This window comes from Cuculus canorus, chromosome 1, assembly GCF_017976375.1.
Source record: "Cuculus canorus isolate bCucCan1 chromosome 1, bCucCan1.pri, whole genome shotgun sequence".
NCBI classification, from domain to species: domain Eukaryota; kingdom Metazoa; phylum Chordata; class Aves; order Cuculiformes; family Cuculidae; genus Cuculus; species Cuculus canorus.
In genome coordinates this window covers 42,693,536-42,706,275 of record NC_071401.1, presented here as the reverse complement: position 1 = coordinate 42,706,275, position 12,740 = coordinate 42,693,536, and the positions used below count along the sequence as shown (strand labels likewise).

Here is a 12,740-nt window from a genome sequence, read left to right as displayed (position 1 = left end):
GTCCAAAACTGAACACAGGATTCAAGGTGCAGCCTCGCCGAGGGACACAATCACTTCCCTACTCCTGTTGGCCACACCATTTCTGATCCGTGCCAGGTTGCTGTTGTCCTTCTTGTCCATCTCAGCACACTGCTGGCTCACATTGAGCTGGCTGTCGATCAGCACCCTGAGGTCTTTTTCCACCAGGCAGCTCCCCAGGCACTCTTTCCCAAGCCTAGTTCCGACAGAAGACATTGCTTTTGGCTGTGTGAAGATGTGGGTATACCCTGTGCTGTGCAGGGTGTCACCCTCTGCCTTGCCGTCACTCTGCCATCAGTTCACCAAAGCAGGACAAGTCTGTTTGCCCATTGCATATATAAGACTCATCAAGCTTTGACAGATTTAACTACTTATGCCACGTGTGTTTATAGTTTTGTCTTTATCATGGCACATACAGTATGCCTAAGGCAGAATCTCATTACTGGCAACAGCCAAGGTAAGGTGTTTCAGAGGAAGTCACCAAGAATCATCACTGGGCAATTACAGGCATTTTTGCCTTATTGAAGAAGAAATTTCATAACATCATCACTTGTAGCTTGTTATGTGCTTTGAAAAGTGACCTGGTCTTCACTCCATGTTCTTTTTTTTTTAGCAGGAGAACTTCCCATTGTCTTCATAAAGGGAATTTTTGCTTTTGTTATTTCTGTTATAGCAGAACAGCAGGGTCCAGTGACTGAATGAGTTGGAGTCCCTTTGATTGAAGTTGATTTGTGTATGAATAGAGGAAGAGACTTGCTGTTCCAAAGATGTTCTTGCTTTCAAATGGAGTGAAATGTCAGATCCAAGAACCAGTCTAAATCAGCTGAATAGATGGGATGTTCTAGAATACCTCATTTTTCAGCATGGTGGGGGTGATATCCACTTAGACTGTTATTATGACAATTTTTAATATTAGTGTTTCTATTTCCTTATGCAATAGAACTCCATTAGATAATGAAATTTGGCTGGGACTCAAAACCAGGAGAGTTCTCCATGAAAATATTTAACGTAATTGATTATAAAAATCTCGAAGTGAATTCATAGCTTGCTTGATTGTTAGCTTATTTAGAGTAGACAAACTAAAATATTTGCGGCTTAAATATTTTTTCACTTCATGTTTTTAGATACTCAGTAAATACTATAATCTAGAGATTGAGAGAATTTGTTTAGAACTGCTTTGGTACCTTAAAAAGGTTGCTTATTAGATCTATATGTGGAATAGTAACTTTGGGTCAAGTTAGGTTTGAAGCAGCTTAGCAAATGTTTCTATGAGTGTTGGTTTTCTGTACTAGAGCGTGTGATGGTGTGTCTGTGCCTGTAGAGAAGCTCTGCTGCAGTGCAGTGTTGTGGTACTCAGGTGCTGAGCTGAGGAGCAGAGAGCTGTGCTTTGTCTTACTACTAGGTTATCGATGGGCATTTCCTTTCTTGCTCTGCTTATTGAAAATTACTTGAAAAAACATTTTTAAAGAGTAGTCATTGATGTACTGTCAACGAGGAAAGACATATTAAATGAGCTTTTTCAGGGATCTATCTTTGGCCTAGCATTATTCAAAAATTCTATTAATTTCTTTGATGATGGAAATAAAGAATTAAACTCTAAAAATAGGAGACAGTACCACTTTAGAATAAATTTAGGCCAACCAGCTTTGAACGAGTTGGTCTAAACCATAAAATTATTTTGCAAAGTCAGGAAAATTGTTCTTAATTAGTGCAGAATAATAGAAACAATTATAACAACAGGGAAGGCTCTCCAGTGTGATGATTCAGAATAGCAAATCACTGTATCCATTGTAACAGGATAACCATACAAACCTGGAGCTCTGCGCTGACCTATACATCCATAATCAGTAACCATACAGAATGCAAAAAGTCAAACTTTCAGCTGAAAGACTGTGTTTAGTGTGAAGTACTGCCTTCTGAACAGTGGTGTGGACAGAGATTGCTGCAAAAGCAAACAAGAATCATAAAAGAGTTCGGGTTAGAAGGAACCTTAAGGATCATCCAGATCCAACCCCTGTGCCATGGTCAGGGACACCTCGCATTAGACCAGGCTGCTCAAGGCCCATCCAACCTGGCCTTGAACATTTGCAGGGAGAGGGCATCCACAGCTTCCCTGGGCAACCTGTTTCAGTGTTTTACCACCCTCATTGTTAAGAATTTCTTCCTAATTTCTAATCTAAATCTTCCCTCTTACTATTTAAAGCCATTCCCCCTTGTTATATCACTATATGCCCTGGTAAAAAGTCCCTCCTCAGCTTCCTTGGAGGCTTCCTTCAGAGTGCTAAGGCTTCTTTTACAGGTAACTTATGACAGAAAGAAGAAGCAAAGTCTGCCTAGCCCAGAAGAAGGTAGGCAAGTAAGAGGAAATTCAGATCTTCAGGCATGCAGAACATTTGAAAAATTGTGGTGTTTTTTATTCTTTTCCATCGGAGGTGACACAAGAGAGTATTGCTGTAGCTTAAAGTTAGGTGTTGGGAATAAACATCATATCAACATAAATAGCGGTTACTCGTGGAGATAATAGAAGTTTTGGCACTGATGATTTTGTGTATTGCAAAGAAACGGAGTGATTTTGTGCAGTTAATCCTTCCATCTTCTAAGAAATGGGTGTAGAACTTTTCTTTAGTACTCTGTTCAAACTGAACATGTCGGTGCTTTCTAGAATGATTTGTCCTCTAAATATGAGCTGACACAAGCAAAGGAAATAAGACTTGTGGCTTTCTTGACCAAGTTGTGTGATGTGCATTAGCAATTGGGTATGCAAGTCATCTTTAGCCACGTATGTAACTATGTCCCTTTGTCCTTCCTCAGCAGTCTCCAAACGTCCACAACTACCCAGATATGGAAGCTGTACCCTTGTTACTAAACAACATGAAGGCAGATCCTGTGGAGGATTCATTATCTACAGACCATTTTCAAACACAGACTGAACCAGTGGACTTGTCAATAAACAAAGCCAGGTCATCCCCTACAGCAGCTTCATCTTCACCGGTTTCCATGACAGCATCTGCCTCATCCCCTTCTTCTACTTCTACTTCTTCTTCTTCTAGTCGACCAGCTTCATCACCCACGGTAATAACATCAGTATCCTCAGCAGCGTCTGTACCGTCAGTATTAACTCCAGGTCCTCTTGTGGCCTCTGCATCTGGTGTTGGAGGCCAGCAGTTTTTGCACATTATCCATCCAGTACCACCTTCAAGCCCCATGAACTTGCAGTCCAACAAAATGAGTCACGTGCATCGTATCCCCGTGGTGGTACAGTCGGTACCTGTTGTCTATACAGCTGTGAGATCACCTGGGAATATGAACAACACTATAGTAGTACCGCTGTTGGAGGATGGGAGAAGCCATGTCAAAGGTAAGGTGGAACGAGTTTTGTGCATCTGTGGCATCTCTAAAACTGCTCTTGTAGGAGGAAAATGTAAGTGTTATGAAGCTGTTAGTTTCCAAAGCTACTGTGTCATTTGCTGAAAAGACTTACGCTATTGGGAGGAACTTTTTAAAAGTCTTACCCCAGATGCTCTTTAAAATGAATAAATATTTTTATAAAGATTGAGGTTGGCAGTGGTGTAAGGTGCTCAGACAACACATGGCAAATTTTGTCCTTAGAGGAATAAATCCTCCCCAGAAGGTGAAGAAACAGGAAAAATGGAATAGTGACAATATATAAAACATCATAGAGGAGCATGGAAAACTCACCAAGTGATACAGATTTGGCAAAGGAGGGAATGCCAGGAAGATTTTTGTTTCCATACAAAGAGAAAGTAATTATTGGGCTGTAGGAATGTGAGAAGAGCAGACATTTGAACCAAAGAGCGGTAGGCGATACAGAGAGGTAGGTTTTATTAAACTCAAGGAGTGGCACTGTTAATGTTTTGAATGAGGATTCTTCTTCCAGATGAAACAGCAGAAAGGAAGGAAACCACAGAGTGTATGTGTTGGGAATGAGTTTTGCAGGCCCAGGACCTGAGAGGCGCATGGAGGTGTGAAGGGAGGAAGAAAGCATGTGCCAGAAGGACAGATACACTCTGGAAAAGGTGTCCAAAGAACACAGAAAGGGGAGCTGGAGAGCAAGAAGAAATGGGAACATAACAATTTTGGAGGGAGCAAAAACCTGTTAGAGGCAACATCATGGGTGGATGAACAAAAGAGGAAACAGATGTGCCCAGATACTTTGAAAAGCATAGCTTTATAAAGAAGGCATTAGTGACAGAGATGGGAACATAAGGAAAAGAAGGAGAGAGACTCATTTCAAGGTTCATCGCATGCGAGTGAATAAAATATGGCTAATTCTCCCCTGAAATGAGATACTGCCTGAGGCAGAAAGGGAGGGTACTGATGGGTAACCTTACTTTAGGACTTATGAAACCACAAGGCATTCAGTAATCTATCTTACAACATCTCTTGCGTACCTAATTGCATAATGAACGGGTCTCTACAACTAAAAGACCTGTTTTCAACCCTCATGTCTGGTTTTGGTGTACTAGCAACTGTGTATTATTGTACAGGACTACAGTGATGGGTCATTCTGATGTTTAGTAGCATTCTGTTGTCCAAAAATCTTTGGTTCTCCCCTGCTCCCTCAGTGCCTGAGTGTGGACTATGCCCTCTGAAAAGGCTTGGACATAGGACGTGAGCTCACAGCTGATCCAGGTTTTGTTTTAAGCCTCAAAATGATGGTTTATTGCATCTTCATACTGTGATGTAATTTTAAGACTTTGTGCCATTATGTCAAGGAATAATGAATGGAAGCAGAACTTTTCACCATGTTCTCTGGGAAAAAAAGAAAGTTTGATTTTGAAGCTTTGAGCTGCAGCTGACCTTGAGCTTATCCACAGTTTTCCCACTTGTTTTCTTTTCAAAGGTGCTAGTTGGCTCTGGTAGTAATTTCCTCTATGGGAAGCACCTCTTGATCTTGTAAAACTGGAGTTTTGCTATCCTAGTTTTGTCAACAAAATTCCAGAATTTAATGTGCTGTAGGGATTTCAGCCCACAAGCTCCAGGCTTCCTGAGCTGCCCTGACAATATCAGCTTTATGCTATTATTGCCAGAGAACATTAACCAACCCTACAGCACCTATTAATGTACAGCTAAAGAAAAAGTAGGGATTTAGTGTTCTTTAATTTATTTTTATCTTATCAGTTGTACCCATTTTTCCATCACCAGTTCTTTTGATATAAATTGCAGGAGGGTTGGAACTAGATGATCTTGAAGGTCACTTCCAACCCAAACCATTCTATGATTCTGTGATTCATGTTCTGTTTGAATTCTCTCTTCCTGCCAGCACAAGAAACCACTAACTTCTCTTCTGTTTGCCCTTCTCTTTCTGTTTTTCCATTTTTTCTAGTCCTTCCCATCTTGCTGACTGTTCTTTGAGTGCTGGTTTCAGAAGCTCTGCTTCATCTCTCCCTCCTTATTTGTTAATATTTCTAACCCTTACTGTCATCTCCACCTCTGCTGCTGCACATCCTTCTCCGTGGCATCATTCATCCTGACATTCTCTGTCACACCTTTCTTTAGAAGAGTCTCAGATCTCCTTTTGTGCCTCCCAGTGTGCTGCTTGTTTCTGCTCTCTGTCCTGCCTCCTGCCTTCTATTTTTCACTTGCAAGGTTTCCTGTTAAATCAAACCCTTTCTGTGGCATTGAAAACAAGGCAGGTTTGCAGAGAATTAGCCTTTGTATATATAAGCTGCCAGCAGCATCCTGTCAGGTCCTGTGCCACGTGCTGCACCCCAAGGCGGGCAGTGGGAGCCAGAGGTATCCTGCTACAAGGGCATCTGTTTGTCAGATCAATGCTTTTTGCCTGATAAAAATCTCTGTTCATCTAGTGTAAATCAATATCGGGATTGAGGCATTTTTAGGAATTTATTAACAACACATAATTAGAAAGTAATCAATGGATGATATGCTCTGTATTGGTAATACAACATGAGGTGTTTACAAAATCTTACTAAATTCTTACAGATGTCTAACACTGCTCTGTAATCCCACAACACTCGCATATGTGCACAAACACACATGGTTGCTTGCGGACTCCCCTGCCGACTGTGGACTTTCCCCTGATGCAGCCGCTGGAGAGGAGCTACCCCAGAAAGACCTCCAAAGTGGGAGGTCTCAGTTTGCTTCCCCCCACACTGCCAGCCCAGCTGTGCAAGTTGTCCCGTACAAACTAATCCTTGCATTATTCAGTATGCACAAACTGTTGTAATGTGCTAGGGCTGTCAGGGCACAGAGCAGACAGGAGCCAGCCACCACAGGTCTGACCTACAGCCTCTGCCACCCCTACAAAATGGCAAAGAGATGAAGTTCACTTGCTTCAGTGGTTCACGTGGTGAACAAGTTCAATCATCCATAGCCATCTCACCACCTCTCCTTCTCTCTTCCATCCCACCCTTCCATCCTCCCTCTCTCCCCACTACCCAGCCCCTTCCAACCTCCTCCTTGCCTTTTCCCAGACACAATTTTACCCTTAACGCATTTTTTTTCAGATTTCCTAACTTGGCTTGGTTTCTGCAGGTGCTTACAAAGACAAAAAAAAAACCAAAAAACAAGAGGACAGTTATCTTGTCATCCAAAACCTTGGAAAGCACTTGGAGACTTTTTTCCTGACCTCTAAGATCATCAAGTCCAACCATCAACCCAACACCATAATGCCTAGTAAACCCTGTCCCAAAGTGCCACGTTTACATGTTTTTTGAACACCTCCAAGGATGGAGACACCACTACTTCCCTGGTCAGCCACCCACCGCCACCCACCTCGCCACAGCCTCCTTTCAGGTGGTTGTAGAGAGTGATAAGATCTCCTCTCAGCCTTCTCTTCTCCAGGCAAAACCACCCAATTTCCCTTAGCTGCTCCTCTTATGACTTGTGCTCCAGACAAAGACACTTAGCCTTGTTAGACCTCATGCAGTTTACCTGGGCCCAGTTGATCTAGCCTGTCCAGATCCCTCTGCAGAACCTTCCTACCCTCAAGCAGCTCAACACTCCCACCTGTTTTGGTGTTGTTGCCCTTTATTATACATTAAAATATTTCCAGAGCATTAAAATCCCATGAAAAACTCTTTCTTCATCTTTTTTCCTCCTTGTTCAGCAATGGTGAGGCTTGTTAAAAGGTGTAGTGAGTGGCACGGCAGGTAACAGCACCTACAGGTAAGGTTGTCAAATGAATTTCATTAAAACCTTGTCTTCAGTTGCTATAAGTCAATCTATATGTTAACCATTTAGGCTAACGTTTTCCATGCCACATATCTGTCTCAGGCTATTTCTTCTTTCTTTTTGAGGAAAATTTCAAGAAAAAACTATTCCACTCTTCCTCAGACTGAGAGTAAAGAAATAAATATAGCGCTTCCCATGTTGAATTTTTTCCCCCAGCTTTTTTTGTTGAAAAATTCTAGAACCTCTGTGGTTTTCTGCCATGAACCTCAAGTTTGGTTTGGATTACTGTCCTCTTTTTTTTTTTTGTCTTTGTAAGCACTTGCAGAAACTAAGCCAAATTAGGAAATCTGAAAAAAAAAAAATGAGTTAAGGGTAAAGCAAAAAAAATTGTGGCTGGGAAAAGGCAAGGAGAAGGTTGGAAGGGGCTGGGTAGTGGGGAAAGAGGGAGCATGGAAGGGTGGGAGTGGGGAGAAAAGGAGAGGTGGTGAGATGACTAGGGATGTGTGGACATGCTCAGGAAGAATGGGAAAGGGATGGAGACAGAGGAAAGGGAATGAAGGAAAAGAAGGGTAAAAAAACAGATCTAGGCGGGGTGAAAGGGGGAACAGGGAGGGGCTTGGACAGAAAGGAGTGAAAGGGCCTGGTATGGCAGCATCACTTTCCCCTGCAAACTCTGGTCCCGTTGAGTCTTTCCACTGTTTTGATTTCAGAAGATATCTGTGAATACTACTGGCAAATCATATCCCTCTGACAGCAGCCTTTGCCAAAGATAATATGCTTGAAAATAGTTTTCTGTAATTCAGAAGACTCCATTCATAGAAGGGCCTTTTAGACACTCTTTTTTGATGATGGTGCTACAAAGACGTGTGCGACTTTGATGTTTCTGGGGTTTTGGGTTCAAATTTTGGGGTTCTCATGGGTCTTTAAGTTTTCAGAAGACACAACCACTAGCGAAATCCAGTGGTCAGAACTTCATAAATTTAAATTTGCCACCTGAACTTCATCCAATTCCCATGTATGTAAACATCCATAATGACATTGACATGGAGTATTTTTATATTACTATGCCTGTGTATAGACCTAGCAGAAATACAGAGATTGCCTCCGTTTGTAGTTTACCCATGCCACATTCCTCACTGTGGATACATTAATAAGTAGTAAATACAGTACTTTTCGCTACAGATTTTTCATAGAACCATAAAATCATAAAGTGGTTTGGGTCAGAAGGGACCCTAAAGATCATCTAGTTCCAAACCCCTTGCCATGAGTAGAGGTGCCTTCCACTGGGTCAGGCTGCTCAAAGCCTCATCCAACCTGGCGTTAAACATCTCCAGGGATGGGGCTTCCACAACTTCTCTGGGCAACCTGTGCCAGTGCCTCACCACCCTCATAATCAAAAATTTCTTCCCAATAGCCAATCTAAATTTCCCCTTTAATGGTAATAACCACTTGATTACACTGCCCTTATTTTTTGAAGTACAGCCTGTTATTTCTGCCTACTGTAAAGTTTATTTCAAAAAAGTAAACACAATTTGTTGTACAAGGTTAGAAACTTAGGGATCAGTTCTGTATGTTTAGAGGTCAGATTATATAGTCTGTTTGTATAAATTATGCCGTGGGAGAGATTTAACTAAAACCAGTAGTGTTTCCTTTTTTCTTTCATGTGAAATGATTATCCTTTCTGCATTTTAGTAGGTGGTTATTTTGGATTTGAGTTGCGTTGAGGTGAAGGGTTTGTAGTTTTTTTGTTACACACAAAAATCTTTTACGGCTGCATATCTTCCAACCTGTCCACCTCCACGCTCTTGTCCCCTCAAATGTTGCATCTCTCTCCCCCTATATGCTCAGTACATCTGGAAGAAGTGTTAGTGGTTCTTGGAAAGGAGAAGCAGATTGGTGATGGCTATCCAGGAAGAGAAGCAGGTGGAGGAGGGGCTTGTGTTCAGGGTGGGACCTGTGTTGCTGGAGATGGTGTATGTATTTAAGAACTAGAGTAAGTAGTAATTCTTGTCAGAATGGAGAATTAAAACACAGGTTACAAGGCATGCTGTGGTGTTTGAAATTGAGAAGGAGGTTGTTTGAAGACAAAGTAGCTTGGATTGGCTACGGGGAGTCCCCATAAACATAAATCTCCAGAAAAGCCATATTTCTGATGACTCGCCAGTGACATGCTTAAGTTTTTCCTCTAAAGAATCACATGCTCTTCTGAGATATATCAGCAGTAGATTAAAGATCATGTATGTTTTTAACTAGGAGCAGTTTTGGGGAAGAGGATGAGGTAGATGTGTGTTCCCACTTTATTTGTGAAGCCCAGCATAAGAATAATAGAATCATTAAAGTTGGAAAAGACCTCTGAGATCATCAAGTCCAACCGTCAGCCCAACACTGTAATGCCTTTAAACCATGTCCCAAAGTGCCACACTTTGTAGTGGCTTTGCAATATTTTATTTAATATTGATTATATTCTGTGCTTATTTTTTTCCCTATTTGCTTTTGGTGATAGAGTATTTGTGTATTTGATGCTCAGTGAGATATAAATCTCAGTCATTTGTTTTTTGTGTAGATGAGGTCTCATGGCATTCAAATAGCTTAGAAGGAGAAAACTCCTTTGCTTAAAAAAATGGTGTTGTGTGTTTATGTATACAACCCAACGGCAAAGATGCTTAAATATGTGCATACATTACATCCATGCAGTCACTCTCACCTCTGTATTTCTCCACATAGCTATTCATTTACAGGCTTATGGCAAATTATTTGACTGGTGAAATGATTTTAAATATTGCCTTTGATTGGATCATAGCAATTAATATTCTCTGGTAGATTAGTTACACTGTGCATTCAGTGCCAATTCCCATTCTCTGTGAACCATAGCTACGCTGGGTGCAGTTAACTGCTCCAGCCATATAGTCCCATAAAATCTCAATAAAATCTGAAAACTGTGGAGTATGGGTAATCTTGCTATAAATTGTAATAAAAATTGCCCCTGTAGACTCTATATTCTGACCATTATGTTCATGGATACTGCTGCTTTGTACATAAAGTTTTATGAAATAAATCGACCAATTCTGCCACCCCTACCAGACTCCAAGCTGGTTTGATTGAAAATCTGATAGGTGCACTCAGAGCATTTTCCAATGCGTAAAGTGCTTATAATGAACTTTAAATAGGAAGAAAAATACTGTGTATGTGCTTCATACAGTATCGACCAGCCTAGGAGGGCAAAATAATTAATTCCATCATTCTCCTGCATTTCTTAGTTCCATTAAGCCAGAATTCATTTTCTTAAAGCACGTTAAGTAAACCTGAGCCTAACACTTCATCTCTGAGGGCATCATTTCAAATAACTCCTGTACATGTGCATCTGGAAGTGTTGCTTCCATTGTCAAAAATACCCAACAGCGTCAGTGACATTCTCCTTTGATGTTCATCTGCTAGGGAAATCCATGCTGGGCCCCTCTTCTCTAAAGAAACTGCCAAGAAGTGGGAATGTTCAGTTGTTTCAGACATCAAGCTACTGTGCAAGGCTGGGTTTGCATAGCTGTAAAACCTATTTTCCAAGAGTGAGGGAGGATGGAAATGAGTCGGTCCCTTTACTCCTCTACTTGGCATTTGATCCACCTAGGTGCATTATTTTGTCAGATGTATTTGAGAGAGTGGCAGTTTAAGAAAGAACAAAAGAAACCACTGTTAGTCAGCAGTTTCCTTCTTGCAGTATTTCAGGTACTGAACTATGCCAAATGTAGAGACCAGATTAATGGTTTAGATGCTACAGTATTCGTAACTGTTGGCAGATTATTGGTTTTAATGATGATTACTGTGTCCTTCTTCAAATTACCTATCTTCCGGATTTGCCAACTAGGGCAGTAGTGTCAAAGATCTTTTTCTTCGGTGTTGCTGCTGGAGACTGAGGCACCTCTTTGGCATTCAGCAAATGGTGGCAGGCAGCGAGAGAGTAGAAAAAAGCGTTGCCGTTGTCCTATCTTCAGGAACTTACTGAAATTTCCCAGACACTTTTGCTCCTTTCCCAGAAAAACAAGGCATGAGTCACAGGGCAGTGGCTCCTCTTCTCGTCTTCCTAGTAAGAAGGTCCACAGCGCAAGGGGGCACCAAGCCAATTTCCTTTGCCAGGGCTGGTGCCCCAGCATCCAGCGAGAGGAGAGCTCACAGTGCTGAGTTCCCCATGCGATCTGCCAAGGCAGGTAAGCTCAGCACCCCCAAAAAGGCACCTCACTGGCTGTATGGCAGCGTTGGGCTGCTTGCCTTTGCAATGCAAGTGCCTGAAGAAAGGAGTTGAGAGGCCATTCCCTTCCAGTGACATCTAGCTGCTGAGGTGCAGGGCTCTGAGAGAAGATGGAGGCTGATAGCAACATACTGTTAGGTACTGTTGGGTCCTGGAGTCATTTTGAGTGGCAGATTTTTAATATCATTATTAGGTTCAAACTACTTCTTTTGCCGTGTTTCTGATGCTGGCTGATTAATAGTGCATTGTGCTAATGCAGGAGCACCATGTAATTTTCTTAACTGATTTTCCAGTACCATCCTTCTAGGAGTTTGGCAGCAAATGTCACTTTGTTACTTCAGTCCTTCCTGCCCAGCAGACGACACAGACACGCATGTGCATAATAGCAGTACCATTGAGTTCTTGTAAATGTTAATGTTGAGGTCCGGGGTAGATTTGGTTTTCCATTCCTAGTGAAGATGAGTGCAAAGCAACTGTTGCTTACATCTAGAGAGAATCTTTTACCTGCTCTATGCCAGTATGGACTGAAAGCAACTGGAGAGGAGTTTTTAAGGAATACATTTGGCAACAACACACATGACTCTTTCTGGCTTATTTGAGGTACCTCACGTTTCTGCATAATTTAAACTTCCATTGCAATAAAAACCTGTGGCTGTGTTTATGAGAGCAATCCTGTCATTCAGGCATGGATCAGAGCTAGCAAGATCCAGAGGGGCCTCCCTGCGATAGTATCATAAAGTGTTTTGGGTCAGAAGGGACCGTAAAGGTCATCCAGTTCCAACACAGGTGCCATGGGCAGGGACGCCTTCTGCTGGATCAGGTTACTCAAAGCCCTATCCAGCCTGGCGTTGAACACCTCCAGGGATGGGGCATCCATGACTTCTCTGGGCAACCTGTTCAAATGCCTCATCATCCTAAAAGGAAAAAAATTCTTCCTACTGTCTAATCTACATCTCCCCTCTTTCTGTCCAGGCTGACGTCTCATCTAGCATGGATCTTGGCATTATTCTCCTCACTGCAGATCTGTGTAAGCCTGCTTGTGGCTGGCAAGTCCCGTGAGTGGATGTCAGGACCACTTGGAAATCCCATAATGAGCAATCCCATTCATTAGTGAGTTGAATATTAGGCAACCTTCACAGAAAGCAGGATAGGGAATATAGTGTGTGAAACAAAAGCAAATGGTCTTTGAATTTGGAAATCCTTTCAAAAGGCAGAAATAGATTTTTAATTATTTTTAGAGAGCAGCTAAGTGTAATTCAGTTTTTATTATGTTGTGGTGTATCAGCAGGCCTACTTGCATGGATGTTTGCAAAGTTATTAGCAGTGG

General features: G+C 41.9%; 1 protein-coding gene across 6 annotated transcripts in view; it reads left to right on the top strand.

The window, feature by feature from the left end:
* The window catches only part of KLF12 (KLF transcription factor 12), a 243,007-nt gene that overhangs the window by 145,573 nt on the left and 84,694 nt on the right, over positions 1-12,740 (top strand). For 4 of the 6 annotated variants that reach the window (XM_054062948.1, XM_054062927.1, XM_054062932.1 and 1 more), the window contains exon 4: positions 2,830-3,376. In XM_054062948.1, coding sequence (XP_053918923.1) covers positions 2,830-3,376 — 547 coding nt within the window. The remainder of the gene's footprint in view (positions 1-2,829; positions 3,377-12,740) is intronic. The other 2 variants (XM_054062957.1, XM_054062941.1) reach the window with 1 other exon arrangement.